We start from the raw sequence: 23,099 nt of genomic DNA on the forward strand, positions 1-23,099 counted from the left end.
AACAAAGGTTGAAGTAGATCATGTATTTTTTTGGGTTAAAGGTGTTTAGGTGAATGCAGACAGTTTGTCATTTTATACCACAAGAACAGTAGGTAATTGTTCATTCTGATTGGTCCTAGATATTACCTTTATTCAGTATTCAGAAATAGTTATTTATGTATGTTTGTATGTATGTATTTATCTGGCTCATTCCCTTATCCAAGGTGACTTACGCTCAAAAACATTATTGCTTTAGCATCATAAGCATCTCAGGTAAGAAAGAGAAAGCTGATTAACATTTATGCTGTATGTGTATGGCAAGTAAGTAACCTTTTTGCTTTAGCTTGAACATTATATGACAACACCAATGACAACAATAAGTATTATATCAGAAGATGTGGTAACTTTGCTCACTTTCAACATTACAACTCATCACAGGGAAAGCAGTAGTGTTTCTAGAGGACACACTTTTTCCACAAATGGCATTTTGGGCTAGACCAAATCAAAACTTTGACCTACCTGCAAATTACAAACTACAAATCTGTACCCTATCATTTAACGTATTGTTAGAAGCCACTTTATACCATTTCAAAATCAAAACCTGGGGCTGGTTGCATAAACATAGACTAAGGCTGGGATTAAATCAAAACTTTGACCCACCCGCTAATAGAAAACTACAGAACTGTACTCAGTTGTGGTTTCATTTTTAGTTAGATGCCACTTTCTTCTAATCAGAATATTACGTTTTTAGTTTGCTATTAGCGGGTGGGTCAAAGTTTTGATTTAAGTCTCAGTCTTAAAATAATTATAAGTCATACTAATGATAGACACTGAGTTTACCTTTACCTAAAACAGTATTCCCTCAGACTGGTCTAACTTAGTCAACAATGCAACACATTCTGGGAATTGTAAGACACTTGAAGAAAAAAAAAACATGTCAGACGCATGTCTAAAACAGTGGCGAATCCATGCTAGTTATTGTATAATGCAATATATATATATATATATATATATATATATATATATATATATATATATATATATATATATATATATATATGTATATACAAAATATATAATTTGGGAGACATTTTCTGAAACTTGCACTAACAAACGTATTAACAAAAACAAAAGACCGCTGTGTGTGCGGTCTGTAAACAATGCACAGAAACAATGGAAGAATATGCTAATTTTAGAGGAATCTTCCACGTACTGGAGGAGGACCTCCCTAAAAACCTTTATGCAACACATAATAAAAATGTAAATAATACAATATTATTTGTATCTTGGCAGACGCCCTTATCCATGGCGACTTACAGGATATAAGAGCAAAACAAAAGTGCTAAAATACAGTACAAAATTACAAATCGGTTATAATACAAATTACAGTTTTGAAAGTACAGAAATGCAGGTAAAATATACAGCTGGTTACTGAAATTTTTGGGGAGGAGTCTTGATGATTTGGGGGATAACTGGTGGGTGGGACAGCGGAGTGTGGGTGAATCAACGGGAGCTCCGCCTGTCCGAATCAGTGACAGTGTCGCCGTAGCCTCAGGCAAGCAGTTTGAAAGGACAGATAGACTTAAATTCAAAGTTAGCCTGGGGATGAGGAGGCTAACGTTTCAGGCTAAGTCTTAGTCTTAATTTTATGCAACTGTTTGTTTTGTTGTTTTGTGCACATGTTTATTTAAAGTTAAATCACAAAGATTTAATTTTTTTTTAGTGATTTTAAGAATTGATTTTAAAAGTTTTTAATCATAAGTATTAAAAATTGAATTGTTTTTATATGTAATGTAAAATACTACACACAATAAAACAGTATTTTATGCAACTGATTAACTGGCATTAGACTAGTCTAACTGAAATCAAGACCAGTCTAATGGTTAGTTTTATGCAACTGGCCCCTGATAGGGTACAACTTCGTAATTTGCGATGCACAGGTAGTTTAAAGTTTTGATTCAGTCTAGCCCTTAGTGGTGTTTATAAACATTTCTGCATCCATGCACAACCCATTTCTGAGCAACGAGATGGCCCAGCCATGTGTAACAGAATTCAATTCTCGACATGCATCAAATGTCACACTACTTTTAATTGTATAGGATACAGGATTGTGAATGGAATCCTGTTGAAAGAACCATTCCCTACATCAGACCCTCGATTCAGTGGTTTTTTTTCTTAATTTTTTAGAAGATATTTTATCTAGTGTACCCTCACAATGCTTAATGAACGTTTCTCACCTGATCCTTATAGTGGAACTAGATTACTGAGGACAACAAACATGTGGCCACTGAAACGAGTATTGTTACACCATCCACTTCTTTTCACACTGCGAGTCAACAGCACAAACACCAGGGCTATTACACTGCAGAGCGGATTAGTGCACTTCTCACTGATAAAACTGTAAGCTCATTGGTGCCTGGGAAGCCACAGGCATTGCTGCTACAAAGCAGCAAGCTGAGGAAAGTTGACTCCATGTCTATCTAGTCACCGCAGCAATCGACCACTTGAACCTGTCCCTTCTGTAATATTACATTACTGAGATGTACTAATGAAACTCCTCCCCACAAAACACAAATCTTCAGTGTTTAAGTAATTTCATACTAGATTATATATACACCGATCAGCCATAACATTATGACCACCTGCCTAATATTGTGTAGGTCCCCCTTTTGCCATCAAAACAGCTCTGACCCGTCGAGGCATGTACTCCACTAGACCTAGGTGTGCTGTGGTATCTGGCACCAAGACGATAGCAGCAGATCCTTTAAGTCCTGTAAATTGCGAGGTGGGGATCCATGGATTGGACTTGTTTGTCCAGCACATCCCAAAGATGCTTGATTGGATTGAGATCTGGGGAATTTGGAGGCCAAGTCAACACCATGAACTTGTGATTCATCAGACCAGGCCACCTTCTTCCATTGCTCCGTGGTCCAGTTCTGATGCTCACGTGCCCATTGTAGGCGCTTTTGGCAGTGGATAGGGGTCAGCATGGGCACCCTGACTGGTCTGCGGCTACTCAGCCCCATACGCAACAAACTGTGATGCACTGTGTGTTCTGACACCTTTCTATCAGAACCAGCATTAACTTTTTCAGCAATTTGAGCTACAGTAGCTCGTCTGTTGGATCGGACCACACGGGCCAGCCTTCGCTCCCCACGTGCATCAGTGAGCCTTGGCCACCGATGACCCTGTCGCCGGTTCACTGCTTTTCCTTCCTTGGGCTACTTTTGATAGGTACTGACCACTGCAGACCGGGAACATCCCACAAGAGCTGCAGTTTTGGAGATGCTCTGACCCAGTCGTCTAGCCATCACAATTTGGCCCTTGTCAAAGTCGCTCAGATCCTTACGCTAGCCCATTTTTCCTGCTTCTAACATATCAACTTTGAGGACAAAATGTTCACTTGCTGCCTAATATATCCAACCCACTGACAGGTGCCATGATAACAAGATTATCAGTGTTATTCAGTTCACCTGTCAGTGGTCATAAAGTTATGGCTGATCGGTGTATATATATATATATATATATATATATATATAAAGTGGTTGTGCTACACAGTAATACGATAATAAATACTAGGCACTGATGTAACTGTATATCAATGCTGAACGGGAATGGTAAGAAAAAAAATGCCATAGGCTACATAATAATATTATTATTAATATGAATAAGTATAATAAAAAATAAATGATTACACATTGCTTACCTGCATTTAATGTGATGGCCCAGGACCAGACAGCGAGGTTTTGGGTTTGTCCTTCAACAAATTCCTAAAACAAACCAGGGTGTTGTCATGTTCTGGGTTCAGAGATGAACGCAGCTTGCTAACCACAATTCCCACTGTGCTGAATACTCTCTCACATGGAACAGAAGTGGCTGGAACGCAGAGGAGTCGCTTGGCCAGTTTTGAAAGTCGCGGCATTTGTAAGCAGTGCTGTTTCCACCATTCAAGTGGATTGGCAAAATCATCATCCAATACAGACATTGATCTGTACACCCCTAATTCTGTTGCTAAGGACGCTCATTGATCCCTGTAGTTCTCCTGTGCGCAGGAAGCGGGTTGAAAACTAAGTTTACGCTTCTTCTGTGAGCTTGGTGCGATTTCCTAAATATATATTAAGTATGTATTTGTGTGTTGAGTGAAGTGTTTTGCTTTGCATCTTCGACTCAATAAAATATAACTTTCCTGTTAGAATAGATCTGTCTTTCAACTTCATTGTCTTCCCAGAAATTCGAATATATACATTTACTAAAAGACAAAAGAAGAGAGGAAATCTTTCCACAGAAAACATAAGGAATACAGGAGAAAATTTAGATGTTTAATAAAAAATAAAAATAAATGATTCTTATAGCACATATAAACTCAAATTCTGAGCAGCAAATAAACAGGTTTGCATCTAAGCTATATGGTTTTACATACACTATTTCCAGTAAATCTAGACTGGGATTAAATCAAAACTTTGACCCACCCGCTAATAGAAAACTACAGAACTGTACTCAGTTGCGGCTTCATTTTTAATAAGATGCCACATTCTTCTAATCAGAAATGTAACCACTGTGAAGTACAGGTTTTTAGTTTGCTATTAGCGGGTGGGTCAAAGTTTGGATTTAATCTGGCCCCTAGTCTTTATCTATCTATCTGTCTAGCAAGCTAAAACAAGCATCACCTATGTATTTTCTGGCACCAGCAGCAGTCACTGCATGTGTCAAGTAAACCTTTATGGCCATCACAATATTTCCTCTCAAAAAATCATGTCAAGCCCCTTTTGTATTTAATTATAATCCTCTTTGGAATAATCAAATAATATTCTTCCATTTTTAGAATAGAGAATGACACATTGTTTAGTGACTGTTCCACTGATTATTTAAAGACCCAATTTGTTTTTAACATGAGCAGTTTGATTTACTTTCTGTGTATGTATGTATGTATGTATGTATGTATGCATACATTTATGCATTTTCTTTGCATTTTTAAAATAGCTATTTTCTTAAACAGTTGCATTATATTGCAATCAGACATTGATATGCAATAATAATACAATATGTTTAGTTTCCTGGTAGCACCAAGAGACTTTGTATGTGTCTACAAGGTTCACAATTTCCATTATAGACAGGGAGCAGTGGATACAAAGTTGCAGGATTTTTCAACATGGAAGTGCATTATTATTCACATTCCTTCACAGTTATCACTAGCAAACATAATTGAAGCAATGAAGATTAAGGTTAAAACTGTGTAATGATAATCTGTGTGACATATCCAATCAATAGTTATCATTAACTACTATTACATGAAAGTTTAATTTAATACTAATTTCCTTTACTGTGGTGAAGAAACAAGTGAGAAAAATCTGAATCTGAAATGCTACTACTGTACAGCTATCATACTACTAACATGAAGAGAAACAAGAGAAGATAATAATACATTGTGACCATTTTTAAAAGTGGTATTAAATGCAATTAAGTGAGTGATTCCTGCATGACAGCAAAATAACAATCATAATAATAATACTAATTCCTGATTTTAGTATAATCACGTGACTGAAATGTACTATGTGTATATTTTATATAGCTCGTATGATACTGATTCATTTGCTTTAAATGTATAAGTACAGCATACATACATTTATGTTGAAAGATTTGTGATGTATTCCAATGGTCTGCTAGGAACTATTTTATTCAACTCCTTCGCTTTTTTTTTTCCCACATAAAAGCCTCCAGCCATTTCCGTTGACCATTGCATATGTGTTTGTTTTAATATTCAGAAAAAACTGTATTTGCATAATTCATTACTGCATGATAAATCACATCATGGGCCAGACTACAGGAGAAACCATGAAACGGCAATTCATTATTGTTGAAAAAAATTATGCGTATTTTAATTCAAATTTGATTAGACTGATTTAATCTCAGGGTAGTAAAAAAAATATCTTAAATATATTCCAAATATTAGCTGATATGTGCATGTCAATATGTGAAAAAATAATGTATGCAGTTTAGTAATATTACTGTTTTCACTTTTCCCAAATACATATCACTATTTTTGAACAACATTCTATACATAAAAATGATAGTAAAAACATATAACTATAATGAAACACTAACACATACACTGGCATAAGTCCATAAATACATTTGTTACCATTATTCAATTCCTTCCCCACGATTCTCTCTATTTGCTCTCTCCAACTTGCACTTGCTCAAGCTCTCCTGCCTGCCTCTCCAAACCAGGAAGCCTGTTGCTTCCTATTGTATCGAGGGGGGAACCAGTCGCAAAGTGAACCGCAGGTCAGGTGTTCCCCCCAGTCATTTTCCTCCCCCACGGTCCTGGGGAGGGAGGGTTGGAAGGGCAGGTTGAGGCCGTCCCTCACCGTGCCACCCAGCATGGCATCACAATATATATTCTTTATTTTGTCTCATTACAATACACATTTTTTTAAATACTTAATTTAGCCTCATACTGATCAAAAAGCAAGATAATCTTCAACCTGACAACTCTTACTTTTACTGTTCATTTTAAGATTTCAATGATGAATTAATGAAACACATACTAAATAAACTATGAAAGTAAAGGATGAATTGACAGAAATGCCCTATTTTATGAAGCTATCACAATCGAGGTGGTTCAGCCTATTAATATGTGATGGTAATTAAAAATTCATTAAAAGTGTACAATGGAGAAGTAATGATTAGGGGAATTGGGTTTGAAGTGAAGACAAAAGACTGTAGACATTCCTGGGTTGAGGGGGTTGACCCAGGTCTGCCACCCACCAGCAAAGCATGGGGGTTTACCTGCCTTTACCCAGTCTGAGCAAAAAAGACATTAGAAATAAGCCTTTTAGGGATCCTTTGGTAATGCATCTCGTTACTTAAAATTAAGAAAAAAAAAAAACATGCTAAAGATTAGATCGATACAGATTTTTTGGGTCCAATACCGATAATTGGTGAGCAAACTGATCCGATTAACTATATATATATATATATATATATATATATATATATATATATATATTGTTAGCATGCAAAACAGACACTGTCTAGCATGGATTCCTAAAAAGGGGCTCTCTAAGAGAAATCGTGACAAAGATGTACACTGAAGGCAGGATTTTTACATTTTAAAAATAAACTTTAAGATAGCATTAATTTTCATCATAAATAACAATCACAAATCAAACATTGCAAAAATAAATTAAATACATTAAAATAAGGAATAGTAGATGGAAAATATGCACTATGCGTGTTCAATACATTAGAACAAAGGTATATGAACAGTTTCACACACAAATATATATTTTTGCATCTATACATTAGAACAAAGAATAAGTGTATACTGCTGGCAAGGCTTATATTTGCATTTTATACATGTCAGGTTCACAAGTCCTCTTCAGTGCTCAATACTGCCAATCCAAAAGTGGCAGGTTATAGTGTAAGAAGCACAGCTTCTCTGCATTTTCTCCCAAGAGATGTATTTAAAAATGTTATGTTAAAAGTATTGCAATACAAATCATAGCCAAAATACAATGTAGGATTTTAAATAATTGTATTAATATTGTGTATAGTTTCAGTTTTATCCAACATTGTCTGAGAGGTGTTTTTTCACTCTCGTTTTTAGATTTTTCACTCTGCTCTGAGCTTGTTTGTTTTTGCTTGCTGATGTCCATTCAACAAACATCTTCAGCAAACATTTACTGCAATTTCTTTATTTTAGTTACTATTGTGAATTTTGAAAAGCAACCATTAACTTTTCTGTAAAAATGCGCTTCAATGCCATCGTATACGGTAATCTTCAGTCATGATAAGAATAAACACCAACCAAAACCATGGATACTCAAATACAGCACAGCTTTCAAAAATACTTTCTATTGGTTTAGAGAGTTTTAGTAAAACACATTATTATTGTTTTTTTAAGCCCTATGTTTCTCAATGTTTTCTTTTTTGTTTCGCCACGGCATTTGGTAGTGTGTCCGCAGCGCCACTTTGCATGAGAATCACTGTGTATTCGGAAGCTTCCAGTGGGAAACTAAAACACCATAACTATGTTAAAAAACAATGGTAAATAAATATAATAGTAACTGTAAAAATGAATAATCATGTATTGATTTTTTGTCTGAAGTTTGACGAAGGATTTTATGGTAATTTGAAAAAATTGCATACTTCTCACTGTAATTAACAATTTTATCATCATACAAAACAAAACAAACTGCGATGCACTGTGTGTTCTGACACCTTTCTATCAGAACCAGCATTCACTTTTTCAGCAATTTGAGCTACAGTAGCTCGTCTGTTGGATCGGACCACACGGGCCAGCCTTCGCTCCCCACCGCTTTTCCTTCCTTGGACCACTTTTGATAGGTACTGACCACTGCAGACCCCCCAAGAGCTGCAGTTTTGGAGATGCTCTAGCCATCACAATTTGGCCCTTGTCAAAGTCGCTCAGATCCTTACCCTACCTTCACAATGCCTGCTCGCTCAACTCGCAAGCCACTGAGCCCTGCACTGTGTGCACACTGCCGCGCGCCGGGGGTGTGTCTTATTTTAAAACTAGCGAGTAGAAAAGAAAAGGCACTTCAATATGCAGAGCACATCTGCCTCCCATTGTTTGTCACCGAACTCCGTCACTGCGCGCTCACTGCTAATGTGCATAAAGTTGAACATTGCTCAACTCTGTACTGTCGCTGTCGCCGGGAGATTTTGTCTCCGAGCGGAGCCCCGCCCCCTGTCACCGGGGTCGCCGGCTCTCATTGGAATTGAATGGGAGCGTGTTGCTCTGTCGCGCTAGCTAGCGGGCAGTGTGAACGCACCTTTAGAAGCAAGAAAAAAGGGTAATGGTGCGTTCACACTGCCCGCACGCTAGCGCGACAGAGCGACTCGCCCCCATTCATACTCTGTTGTACTCGCTAGTTTAAAAATAAGACACGCCCCCGGCGAGCGGGCAGTGTGCACACAGTGCAGGGCTAGCGACAGCGCGCCGGCGACTGAGCGACTTGCGAGTTGAGCGAGCGGGCAGTGTGAACGTAGGGCCCCATATCAACTTTGAGGACAAAATGTTCACTTGCTGCCTAATACCTAAAACCCACTGACAGGTGCCATGATAACGAGATTATCAGTGTTATTCACTTCACCTGTCAGTGGTCATAATGTTATGGCTGATCGGTGTACATAATTGTATATACAAAGAATCAGAAGTCCCTAAAGGTGCTTTCACACCGGACGCAACGCGAATGCCGCATCCCAGTGCCTGGCAAGGCAGTCAGAGAGGACCCCCCTTTACACCGATCGTGCAGAAGATGTGGCAGGGCAGTCAGTGGGTGAGCTCTCGTTATATCAAAGATGACTTTTGATTACCAAGCAATACACATTAAAATACCTAAGGGAGGGAGAAGCCCTACATAAATATTTTATCCCCCACATGCTCCAATATCATATCATATAACCATATCATAATCTCCCACACAATAACTTGTCAAGTTATTTTATACATTATTTATATATGCGAGTTTTGTGTCATTTACTGGATATAGTCAGAGTAGGCATCATTGTGCATCGTACATTAACATTATGCTATTTATTTTAATTTAGCTTAAATCTACCCATCCACCATTTATTGAAATCACACACAGTTTAATTTGATTGCAGCAGTGCTGTTGCACAATCCACAGAGCGACATACTTGAATTGCAACCAGGAATGACTGAATTTAAGGATGTCTACAATTTAATCACAGCTCTGTCTTTTATAGTGAAACATTTACTGGGACATAATAGTTTGTTATTATTTTAATGTATTGCTTACATTATAATATCAAGGAAAAGTTTATTGAACTCTAACATTACCGATTCAAACTGCGATCCTGAAAAGCTTCCTTTTCAACCTGCTGCTCACATCACTTTTCGGACTAAATTGGTGTCTGAAAGTCAAATGGATTTTCATTGTATTGACAGTTATTGTATGAATATTACATATTAAAATAATCACTGTTAAGTTTCTCCTCCAATTTATCTAATTTGATATCGCCAATGAGCCTCATGCTGTTCTCCAATTGGCTGATGGCTGTTTACATGACGTGCGGCAAATGTGGAAAATATTTTAAGTCTTGCATGCTGCTCTGCTTTGCCACTTAACTCCGCCCCCTTGCCGCGCTGACGCACCGCGTCCAAAAACGTTCTGGGGATGCTCTCCTACATGTTGTTTTATACTTCCCTGGTGAGTAAAAATAATGTCACGATCGAGTCCCTCAATAACATTCATGACACATTCAGGTGCATGTGGAAAAAAATTGCAGGTGAGAAAAATATAATCTATTCAAAACTGAAACGTTGGACAACGCAGTAAAAGTTTGTTCACTAAATAATTGATGATGTAGAAACGTACACAAAAAGAGCCGTTGCAAAATGGGGTTTTACTGTATATGAATGGACAATGGTAAATGTCCATTGGCATATAATATGAAACATTTTTTTATGTTTTAATCAATACCATTAACTTCCCTAACTTACTAACCAGATGTATGCACAAATGAAAAGGGTAAAAGGTTTTCTTGAATACTGCCTTTACAGCTACCCCTTATTTAAATTCCATGTGCATTTCACTGCTGTCTGTCTGATATCTTCCAAGCAAATCAATATGAAACAAAGAATGACTGTGCAAATCTACACAACCCAACAACTTGACGTCTTGACTTCATCTAGGTTTTGATATGATTACTGAGAAATGTACTATATTCTCTAATCAAATTTAAGAGCATGGAGACTGTTGCCTCAACAGTGGTTGCTTCTGTCTCTTATAAACTCTCTGTTTTGCTCCCAGTACATATGGTCAAGGGCTAACCAATTAGGTATTGCCACGAATATGATCAGCAAAGTTCAGAATACATCAATCCCTTTTTGTTGTTGCACCTTTGTGTGTTCTAAAAAATTAAATAACTACATAGACTAACGGTTAGGGCTCTGGGCCTATCAACAGAGAGTTGTGGATGCAAGTCCCCAAGGATGACACTTGTTATATCCTTGTGGGAGGTACTTCACATTGATTGCTGATATACCTCAGCTGTATAATTGGTTGCTAGAATTTGCTGGGGGTGCTGACCTGTGAAAAACTCCCTTTCCTTACAGTCTTGGGGAGTCTTGCATTCTTGGTTTAAAAGTGTAGAAATGCAGAAAGTCAGCTTTGCTTTTATCCATTTGTGAATGTTAACCTAACATGATGAATACACCCTTTCAGATTGTTCATTTATTGACCATAATGTGCAATGGTATTTGGGGATTCTAAATTCATATCTCACATTCAACCACAAGAAACAAACACACACACAACATAAAATAAAATCGGATTGACATCACCAGCCCATTAAAATGCTCCTTGTGATGTTTTACAGGTTTTTAAATTATGCATATTTCACAGTAATCACTTTAAATTACAGATAGGCATTTACAACTGGTGTTTATGACGCATAAGTGCTTTCTCATACTGTTTGTGCTAATTCTCCCAGATTGTATGGACAGCTTTTCAGGATTCATTTAAGTTAACTTTTTGCATCCGAGGGCTTGCTTTTCAGTAGCTGTATTCATATGCATGTAGATGCTGAATGTTTAAGCATGCCCTGTAGGTATGCAGCCTCCAGCATATTCATCAACACTTTGCAGTGGTGCAGCTACAAATTATTAATGATAAAAAAATGCACCCCTTACAAAGTCTGTTCTTTTCTCCAAAGTTATAAAGCATCAATATAATGCTTCAGTATTGCAAGTGCACATTATTATATAAATCCTCTTTGACAGGGTAATAATATATTTTTCTTCAAATAGCTTTTTCCCCCAAAACTTGATAAGTCACTGTAAGGTTGTCAGCAACTTATACCCACATTTCTTACACTGTCCTTTTTGGTTTGTTTGATTTCAATTTGTCTTCACCCCCCACTCTTTCCAACTCAGCACTTTCACATTCCCATTTCCTGCCAAATAATAAAAGACATTTAATCAGATTCCCAAAGATAAAAAAAACTGTACATTTTACAAGATAAGATAATTAGTTGATTTTTATAATTTTGTTAAAATCGGAGGATTCTGAAATGCCTTATATAATGTATACTCCTTTGGTTTAATTTATTGTTCTCTATTTAATTCATTTAATTTTGATTCAGTGCAACAAATTCACCTACATATGTTCACTTTGTTACCCGAGTTTCCTTGAAAAAAGAAAGCTTTGTAGGGCTTTTTGTGTGTGTGTGTTTGTAAAAGGAGTGAGATGGGTCTATTGAGTACAGTGAAAGTTACATGTATCCCCTTGTTGTATTTTGCTATTTAGGACACCACTACATTCCTTGTTTTTATATAATTATTTGGCAAATTACATTCTGTTTGCATGCTTCACAACACACTTGGCTTTGAAGCTTTGTTTGCTTGGCAGTGGCCCCTGAAATCATAAAAGCTTAAGATTTCTGAGGGTTTCCAGGGGTGAAAGGAACAGTGACATTTCTCAGATTTGTTCTCAGTCCACTCAATTGATTTTGGTTCTGAAGTAGCCTAAATAATTTTAAAGCCATTAAACTTTTTTTAATTTTTTTTGCATATAGCAACCATTAGTGTAGGTTAAGATCTACATATGTGTCTCACTCTCTACACAGGATTACCAAATGGGTTTGTTTTCCCACCTCTTGATATTATAAACGTTTTACCTCATTTTGAATTATAATTTACTCCTTGATATTAGGAAAGGCATTTACAAATGTGACAAATGTATGCCGTAATTTGTCAGCATTCCATCATTTAATTATTTGAATTTTGGTTATGTATTTCTGGTCAGTGTGTGGGATGCTAAAATGCCCTAGAATGCTTTGCAGAGGCTATATTCAAAAGCTCTTTTGGCCTGCCAAGAGTGCAGAGAGTTAATAGGTTTGTGATTACTTGCATAATCACAATGTTCATATGAGCCCTGTTTCACATTGTACTTAGGTGCACACTAGGGTTTATTGTCTGTATATCTGCATCATTACAATATTTGTAAATAAAGGCTAACTGAGTCTTGACCTGACCCAGTAGCAATAATAGAAACAAAAACATACATATACTTAAGGCAGATTTGTTTTTGGCAAATTATTTGTGACTCCTAAGTGGCCAAATGCACATACACTTCACAATTTGGAAAATAATTCAAAAGGACACTAAATTGTTTAAATGTGTACTCAGGGAATAAAATGAACACCCGCCACCCGCCAAATGCGGGTAGATTTAGCCAGTGGCGGGTAAATCTGTCAATTTTACCAGCCACTTTGGCGGGTAGCCAACAAGTATACGGGAACTCAACTTTTAGTTAAATGGATTGCATTGTTTCAAAATACGAATTAATTTGTTGACGTTGTATGTTAGTTGACTTGCCAAAACGCAATATCATGTTTTTTGAAAATATATGGCATCTGGACAGTCTTCGGTCCAGGAGGACATATTTCATGGAGAGCAATGAAGCTGATGGAAGGTGGTTAAGGATGTGGAAAAATAATGACTTTTAATTACTTTTCATAGTCATAATTACTGACTTTTTAATTACCTGGATCAAAGAGTTTCAGAATTATAATATGACAGAAAAGGAAAGAGGAGCAACAAACACATGAATACACACACAGCCGGCTATTGCTGTTTATTCTGTATTCGCTGGAACTCGAACGCATGGTTCTGTTTCCGAACGCAGAGCGGCAGTCTGAGTGTGGTCAATCGTTTAATCAAGTAGATTGTATAAATTAGCTAGATAGATAGGTCTTATACATTTTGTATTTCGCTGTTGTGACCGGAAAACATTGCCACAAGGACGCTAATGTTAAAACATTTTCATTGCAGCTCACATTGCTAAACTGGCAATGAAAATGTAAAAAAATTAAAGAAAAACATATTGGTCGGTCAATTACAGCTGTAATTGCAAAATATTCATTTATAAAACAAATAGTCACAACCTTTATAGTTAATTTGAAATTGTGACAATAAAAAGTCTGACACGAAATGCGTGAGAGTTGACAGGTCTGCTGCTATTATGCTATTTCCATACGCCTTCTAATAATGTATTTTTACATAGATATTTATTTAACAAAATTGTTGTGAATGGTAAGTATTCATCAATTGCATCAATTACAACGTATTCATTTATGTTTAAACAATTTTCTGCTGCGTAGAGGAGATTCTGCTAAAGAGAACCGTAGGGTTTGTTTGCTGGCGTGTGGTATTGACCACTGGAAGGACGTTACTGTCCGTCATCATTCCTAGAGATTATATATTTTTTACCAAACCACAGACCATGACTCTATGACTATCTAGCCAATCCAATTAAATCCTTTTAATGATGTACAGAGACCCAGAGATAGTAGCACTGAAGAGGAAGAGGAGTATGAAGAGTGACAGTGTGTCACCATATAACACCCCTTCTCATTTGTTAGTTTAGTGTCTTTATACAAATCCCCATTAGCTGTTATTGCATATGTGATTGATTAATTTGAAAACGATCCTCCCGCACACTGTCTCTACTTGCAAGTGTTATAATTCAATATAATGCAATGTTTTGATCAAAGACCTTATAACACTTGCAAGTAGAAACTGTGTGGGAGCATGTTTTTCTATCCAGATCCTTTTCCCTCATACACACCTGTCTAGTCTATACAGGTGTGCAATTAGCTTTTGTTATTGTGATTGATTAATTACCTTGATTAAATGCCACATTTTAACATGTTCACCACACATTTACGCACCCTCATGCATTTTTGGTGATGTTTGCCTTTGGCTGGTAAAAATACCATATATGTGCTATAATAACAGACAAACATGACACACATGACAAGCAATCCAAATAGTAATCCAAGTACAAATCCAAGTCCAAGAGACAATGTTCATTACCATTATCTATTTTGATTGTTGCTCGCGCTACATTTCTCCTCTGCCTCTCCACAACAGGAAGCAGCCCATATATATATATATATATATATATATATATATATATATATACACACACACACACACACACACACACACACAGCTCTGGAAAGAATTAAGGACCACTTAAGATTGATTTCTGAACTAGGAGTTGTCTCTTATTTTTCATATATATATATATATAGTGATGCTGTGTAGTTGGGGTGAAATGGGGCAGGTGAATTATACGGGGGAGCATCTGCAGCCCCATTCTGTGTGTAGCTCCCCAGCTCTATGATGCAGGAAGTGAGCTCCTTACATTTACATATATTATATGCGCAAAATAATTTAGTACAACAGAATGGGAAGTTCAACAGTGAATGCCCTCTTACTACAGATAAATTGATACATTCAATAACCTTGCTGTGGTAATTGACCTGCTATACAGAGCTAAAATAATGTATTCATAATATTGATTGACATTTAAATAAGTGCGGAATTGCTGGAATGAAATTTATATGAATAATCCTTTCTGTTAGAGGGAGACTAGCAGAGAAGATGGCAAATATTTCCTTTTGAGATGCTGGGAGTTCATGCAGTCTCTTTGAAATAGATGCCCTTTTTAATCAGGTGCTAACTGACTTTATCTGTTTGGTAGCCGAAAATCCAAACGGAATTGCGGTCTGTAGGGGTTGCAAATGAATATGAGCTTATCTGAAAATATTCACTATACTGTTTCTTAATGGGATGAATAAATGACCAAATTAACATCGTCATTTAAAAACATGAAGGTATTACAAATGCCTGTACTAAATAGCCTGTGTCACTTGATAGCATCTGAGGCTTTTACATTTTTAAAGAGAGGTCAAATCATTAAAATAATAAAGAGAATTTGTAGCATCAGAGATCTGGGAACATCCTTGGAAAAAAGGAATATATATTTTCCTAATTTGACAAGGGATCTGGACTTTGTTTTCACTAAATTTAATTAAACATCTTGTGCACCTTAACGAATAATTCACAAAAAGACAAAATAGTTATATGGTTATGGTTATAAATATTTTATGGTTTTAAATATTAATTGAGATTAAGAATTCTCAATTCTCTTCCTCAAATTTGAAAACATTAGACAATAGGTAATGCTGTATTGTGAAACATCTAATAAACTACACAATTGGCAAATCATGTATACCCTATGTGTGTAATATTGTCACAATAAATTATAATACAAGAAAATACATTTTTATTGAAATATAGAAAGTAAAATACTTTATGACAGTTTTACTTAATTATTGTTACCAAGAAAGAAAGAAAAAAGGCATTATTTATATATTTATTTGTTAATACTTCGAAAATGACAGGTATTTGAAGTTATCATTACATTTGTATGCATTTTTCTATGGGCAGAACAATAGTGTCATAACATACTGACCACCACTTTTATATGTGTTGCTTTTATTTGAAGATGCCGTGGATAAGGGCATCATCTAAGAAGTAAATAATTGTAATGTAATATGAATTCCCTAAAGCCTAAGAAAATGTTGCCCTTAAACAAAAGAAAATAGTGCTGACTTCCCATTGCATATTAACGTAATCTTATATCTTGTGATTCCAAGTATTCTCAGAAATTGAGCCTATAGATTTCGGTATGTGCAGGCAGTAGTAGAAGTCATCTTTGATTAAGAGTGCTTGCCAGCGTTTATGTCTGCTACTGAAGGGATTGAAGGAATTGTAGGGAGACTTGCCAACTCCTCAACCAAGCAGCAGTCACTCCAGACACACACTTAGGCAAAGTGGATTGATTAATCCCAGCAGTGACTACCACACAGGACCTGGGATTGTATTAGCTGCACAAAACAACAATGCTAATGCCATTCTCTTTCAAGCAGAATGGAGAAACCCCTTTGATTTAGACTTGGAAAACATTCTTACCACAGAAACAAAGCTATAACACGCTGAGAGAATGTGACACACGTCTATCTTTGTTTTGGGTTTATTTAAGGTACCCCTAAATACTTGTCCCTATATAGGCTAGTTGATGCTCCATAACAGATGTATCTTATCCAATACAACACTCCAAATTTAAATGTTATAATTTAGGCATGGCCACAGCTTCATTTCAATTAGCATGTCATAAAACTCCCACTACAACCATGGTCAAGAATATTAATGTGCAGGAGTTAAATTAGTTAATTCAAAAGGCAAATAAAAACTGACAAACATTCCATGCCTCAGATGGAATCTGTTCAGAATAAATAATCTGCGTGTCAACTGCTCATACTCATGTCTTCACAAGATCAATTATTTTGTATTTTTTCTCAGATTCTCACATTTTCATGAGATCATGAACCTCAAGGTCAATTGTGCCATGAATTTAACCTGAAATTAAACAGAGTATGCCTATTGTATATTGGGTCTATTTTAATAATAATAATAATAATAATAATAATAATAATAATAATAATAATAATAATGCGTTATTACTATAGGCTTAATTTATATTAGTAGTTTGTTTTTAATTTGTTTTATTAAAAGTATTATAATTGTTGTTATATATATATATATATATATATATATATATATATATATATATATATATATATATATATATATATATATACAAAACACATTGAATTTATATATTTTTTTACACTGATCATTTCAATTCAGTGAAAGCTATTTATAGGGGCTTTAACTTAAATTAAATATTTATGTTTTTAAATTGAATTATTTATTGATTGAAATGCAAACCCATTTAATATTACCACTTTAAGTTAAACGTAGCATACAGAAATAGAGTACCAATCAAAACCTATATGTATGTTCAGTTTGCTGGCTTCTGCTAAAGGTTACCAAGGAATAAGAGTAATAAGCATTTCTAAACATCACATTTGTAGTTAAAGCACTTTGTAATGGGTTGGAAAATATTCTATGCATTTTTTCATGTGTTCTTCCTTTTTTTATAGTAAATGAAGGAGGAATTAAACAGGCTTCCAATTCATGTCCGGACCCTGGGGAGCCAGAGAATGGCAAAAGGATAGGCTCAGATTTTAGGTAATTATCGTCGAAAAATCCTTTTTATCATTGTGTTTTTTATCATCTACAAAATTATTGTGAATCTGTTATGCTTAAGATCACATGACAACATAGACATTGCAATTGCAAATCAATGTCAAATACCAGTTTTGTGTTAAATAAACATGGACTTGGCAGACATTCACTATTTATTTAAATCTAGTGGGGAAAAAACAACTAAAATCCTTAATATATTGAGAGAGATGTGTGAAAAATAACTAAATTACAGATTGGCACAGGTAAGCTGTTATGTCTTTACATTCAAAACTTTGGGAACAGTGTAACATGCTTCATGTAAACAAAAACAAAGTAAAAATAACAGAAAAAAAACCTAAAAGTGTTCAGTTAATGTATTATTTCCACACCTATGCTATGCTAGAAGAAAATTATGATCATATTTTATCTCTTTACACTTTAAGTATTGGAGCCACATCTCAGTTTATTTGTGATGAAGACCATGTGCTACAGGGGTCCAAAACAATCACCTGTCAGCGAGTCGCAGAAGTATTTGCAGCCTGGAGTGACCACAGACCTGTATGCAAAGGTAAGAAAGGAATGGAGCAAATATTTGTATCAAATATTTGGAAGACATATCCATGACATTTAACAAAACCATCTTTTGCAATTAAGCCAGTACTCTAGTGAAAAACCCTTAATAAATCAGGCAATGAGTACTAATAAAATTCAACAAACCTAAAAATACCACTTACCAGTATATGGGCAATAATTAAGAAGATTAAAACCAGCCTGGTAGAGAATGCAAGTGTATCCTAACCCCCACACACAGTGAGGAAGATGGTTCGGGAGGCAATAGCCCACATTTGGAGAATTACAGAACTTAGTTGCATATTTGGGTAAACAAGTTTCTTAATCTATATTTAGACGCACACCCCCATGCCAATAGCCTATTTGGAAGGGTTGCCAGAAAAAAAATAAAAAACATTATTGAGAGCAACCAACAAATGTAAACACCTGGAGTTTGTTAAATGACATTGGCACTTAGAATGGAGCCAGGTGCTGTAGTCAGACAAAAATAAAGCTCTTTGGCAATGCCCTTCAATTGTGGCTTTGGCGTCAAAAGATAGATGGGTATGCAGAAAAGAACCTCATACCTAGTGTAAAATATGGTGTTGGATCTTTGATGTTATGGGATGTTTTGCTTCCCCTAATCATGGGGCCCTTGTGAAGGCCAACGGCATCATGAACTCTACAGGACATTTTCGCCATAAACGTGGTTGCCTTGGCTGTAACTGGATCTTCCAGCAAGAAAATTACCACAAGCACACATTAAAATCCTCAAAGAAATGGTTAATTGACCACAAAACATTGCCATTTCAGTCTCCAGACTTGAGCCCCATTGAAAATCTGTGGTTTGAATTGAAGAGGGCAGTGCATAAGTGCAGATGGAAGAATATCAAGGCTCTGGAAAGATTCTGTGTGGAGGATCTCTTGGAATGATCCCTTCCTGTATGTAAATATATAGAAAAAGGATCAGTGCCATTATCCTTGCAGGGAGAGGCTGCACAAAGTACTGAAAACAAGGGTGCCAATAAGTGTGACACCTTAATTTTTTTTTTTTTAATACATTAATAATTTGGTATTTTGATTGATTTTGTTTAATTACTGAATTATTAATAAAGTACAATATAGCACTATGTGTAGTACAAAGTACAATATTATTTTATTATTAAATAATAAAAATAACATTATTTATGTAATTTATTTTATTAAAATTACATTGTAGCTCATTACCTGCATTGTTTATCTTATACAGCCTTTTATATTTATTGTCAAGAGTGACAATAATTTTGGAGGTGACTGTATAGTAAGTACAAAGGTATAAAATAAAAATGTAATAAATAAAAAGAAAAAGGAACCTCACACCGTAAAAACTATTTTCATGAAAGTGTTTCATGCCAGAACTGCATTCCTCGTAATTTAACCTTGCTCTAAGCCTAATAAATGGAAATCTACCGGACAGTTTAATTGTATTTAATTAGGGATTAAAAAGAGGTATCACAAGTAAAAATCAACAACTTTGAGGCCTAATTATAGGGAAATAGTCTAGATGTTTAATTTCAGAAGACCACAGAACTTGTCAGTCCTCTGGGATTTTGTTTCCTAATTAATGAAGCATGCACCTCTGATTGTTTACTTGTATATCAGAGACATTTTTATCATGTCAATTAAAATCTCCTCCTTCAGTTTCTATATACATTTCAATGCTATGGATCATGTTATACTTCTGGAAATGATCCCATTAATTCTGATTCAGTTCATGCTTTTGAGACTGTTGCTTTCATTACTTTTGCACCCTGTAAGTGCAATCACATGTCTAGTCATACTTTGACTAATTTGAGAACATTGCTATCCGCAGTCTGAAGAACTATATATATATATATATATATATATATATATATATATATATATATATATATATATATACATACACACACACACACACACATCTACCTCAATATAATACAATCTGATATAATGGAATTCAGATATAACGCGATAAAGTAAAAATGGTTTTGAAAGTCATTGAAGTCGAGTGCATTTACAGCATTGTTAAACTTTCACTCTGCATTTCTGCTCTGCATGCAACTTCATTGCATAAAATCAGTCTTGTCTGCAAGTCTTAAGTTATATCATTGACAGTTTTAATTTGTAAACTTTCTTAACTTCATTTTAACCTTTTCTATGAATAAAATGTTGATTACCAATGTACATATAGCATGGTGACAAAGTGGCCCATGCGCCTATTTGCTAAAATACCAACATCCTTTTTATAACAATTTGTAAGGAGGTGTAATTGAAAGTGTTTTCTTATATTTTATGTGAATTTTGCATTTTCCTAAGCATTACATGCAGATCAAACAATTGATTTATGTTGAAACCTAGCCCACGTGATTGCATTCAGCAGTGTTTAGTACTGGTGTTTTTAATTCACTGTAAAAGTAAGCTTGTAAAATAGGTGAGGTAATAAAAGAAAGGAGATCCAATTTATCTATTGTAGAACAGAATGATTTACTGCATACAGACTGCTAGTTGCTGACTATATAGATATAGATATAGATAGATAGATATAGATAGATAGATATTGTGACAACTGTGTAGGGTTGGACTTTATAATATACAAGCATGGACAAGTGTTGGATGGGTGGTATTACAGGTAACAAAAAGCAAAAAGCATATTCCACAAAGCATGTGTAGCTTTTGTTCCCAGGTGGGTAGCAGATTCACCTCTTGGGAGTTGACAGCTAATGCCATGCCTATATGTGGGGCTCTCTGACCCTGGGGAAGGGTGTGGTAGTACAGGAGTAGGCTCTGTCTGTTTGGGTGTGTTTGGAGACAAAAGAGAGTTAAAAGGAAATGGTGAAGGCTTATTTTTGGACATGGACCGTGCTTTGGCTGACTTGACTGATATTGTATAACAAACTTTGGACTGTTTTTTGTGGACCTTAATCACAGATTTACTGATGTGGCCCTGCGTAAAAGTATTGTAGGGAACAATAGTCTGCTCTCATATAAATCTTCTGTTGCATTTTAAATGTTTTTTGGACAACGTACAATACAATTAAGACATTTCCTAGGTACGCTACCAGTCAAAAGTTTTAGAACACCCCCATTTAAAAAAAAAATGTTTTAAATTTAAGCAGTTCAAGTCCAGTGAATAACCTGAAATGGTACAAAGGTAAGCAGTAAACTGCCAGAGGTTAAAATAAAAGTTTAGGTTACCAAAAACTGAAAAATAATGTAATAATTTCAGTTATAAAAAAGGCCTTTTTCAGGGAACAAGTAAGGCCGTGTCCAGCAAAGCATTTATTCCTGAGGCCAGCCTATTTTTTCAATTGTTTGCAATGGGAGCGCCGCGTATTTAAAAAGCCAGCACTGTGGCGAGGCGCTGAGCATCTATTCCCCGCTGAGCACTGGGCGTTTTTTTTCTGGTTGCCAAGAGTTGAAAAATGTTTAACTTTGGATAAAACCTAGCGCTCGTCACTGTCACTTTTTACCCAGCCGTCCAATCACAGTGGAGGAGGTGCAAATACCACAACAACCCACCGTCACATCCTACTTGTACAACGACTGAACAACAATGGAGGAGAAGTTAATATTGCTGGTATCCGAGTATTCATGTCTGTACCAGATGAAACATGAAAGCATGAAAACTAATGCTTGGAGGAACATTTTGTTTGCCATGGGTCTACCAGGTAAGCAGCAGTCAGCTAGACTCAGCCAGTTGATCCATATACTTAAATGTAAGTGCAAGATCTGAATACTTCTCCCACCTTTGCACATATGCTACCTCAGACAAATGGAGAGACGTTACCTCCCGGTAATTTGTGTCTCTCCTGAAAATCTCATGAACCCACATAGACCGGCTCCAAAGCGATATCAAGCGCTTCCAGCTGGGCATTTTCAGAAGAACGCCGGGCATTTTTAGCTGCAAAAAACACTTTGGTGGACACATGGCCTAATGGGTTAACAACTTACAGCTGTTCTGCAGCAATGGAAGTAAATTAAGCCTTGAAAGTTGATGCTAACAGTTCCTACAGGTGTCCCAACTTGTGTTGATTACTTACAAACCCTCTGTCTGTATAAAAGCAGTGTTGGAACAGACTGTGTTACTAAACCCTCTTAAGCATTATTTGGACAGTATTGTACTGCAAAAAGTAGTATATTGCTATCATAATGGTGAGAAAAAGGCAATTAACAAAGGAAGACAGACAGACCATTATAACTCTTAAAAGTGTAGTTCTTTCCTTTAGAGAAATTGCAAAGAAAGCCAAGATGTCAGTGAGTACAGTTTCCTACACCATCAAAAGGCACTGGAGGAACTGGAGGAAACTCTGACAGGAAGAGGTCTGGCAGACCCAAAGCCATAAACAGAATCAGAAGACAAGTTTCTGAGAGTCAGCAGCTTGCGTGATAGGTGGCTCACAGGACAACAGTTTCAAGCACAGCTTAACACTGGTCGAAGTAAGTCTCAGTTTCAACTGTCAAGAGAAGACTCAAGCTGCAGGTTTGACAGGTCGAGTGGCAGTAAGAAAACCATTGCTAAGATAGCAAAATAAGAAAAAGAGGCTTGCCTGGGCCATGAAGCACCGCCAGTGGAATAATGAAGACTGGAAGAAGGTCTTATGGACCGATTAATCAA

At 36.0% G+C, this 23,099-nt stretch overlaps 1 protein-coding gene across 1 annotated transcript in view; it reads left to right on the forward strand.

The window, feature by feature from the left end:
- The window catches only part of csmd3b (CUB and Sushi multiple domains 3b), a 286,431-nt gene that overhangs the window by 8,935 nt on the left and 254,397 nt on the right, over positions 1-23,099 (forward strand). Inside the window, exons 4-5 of the mRNA XM_066714578.1 lie at positions 17,830-17,917; positions 18,358-18,482. Of these exons, the coding sequence (XP_066570675.1) occupies positions 17,830-17,917; positions 18,358-18,482 (213 nt within the window). The remainder of the gene's footprint in view (positions 1-17,829; positions 17,918-18,357; positions 18,483-23,099) is intronic.

The sequence above is a fragment of the Amia ocellicauda genome, chromosome 10, assembly GCF_036373705.1.
Source record: "Amia ocellicauda isolate fAmiCal2 chromosome 10, fAmiCal2.hap1, whole genome shotgun sequence".
Lineage (NCBI taxonomy): Eukaryota > Metazoa > Chordata > Actinopteri > Amiiformes > Amiidae > Amia > Amia ocellicauda.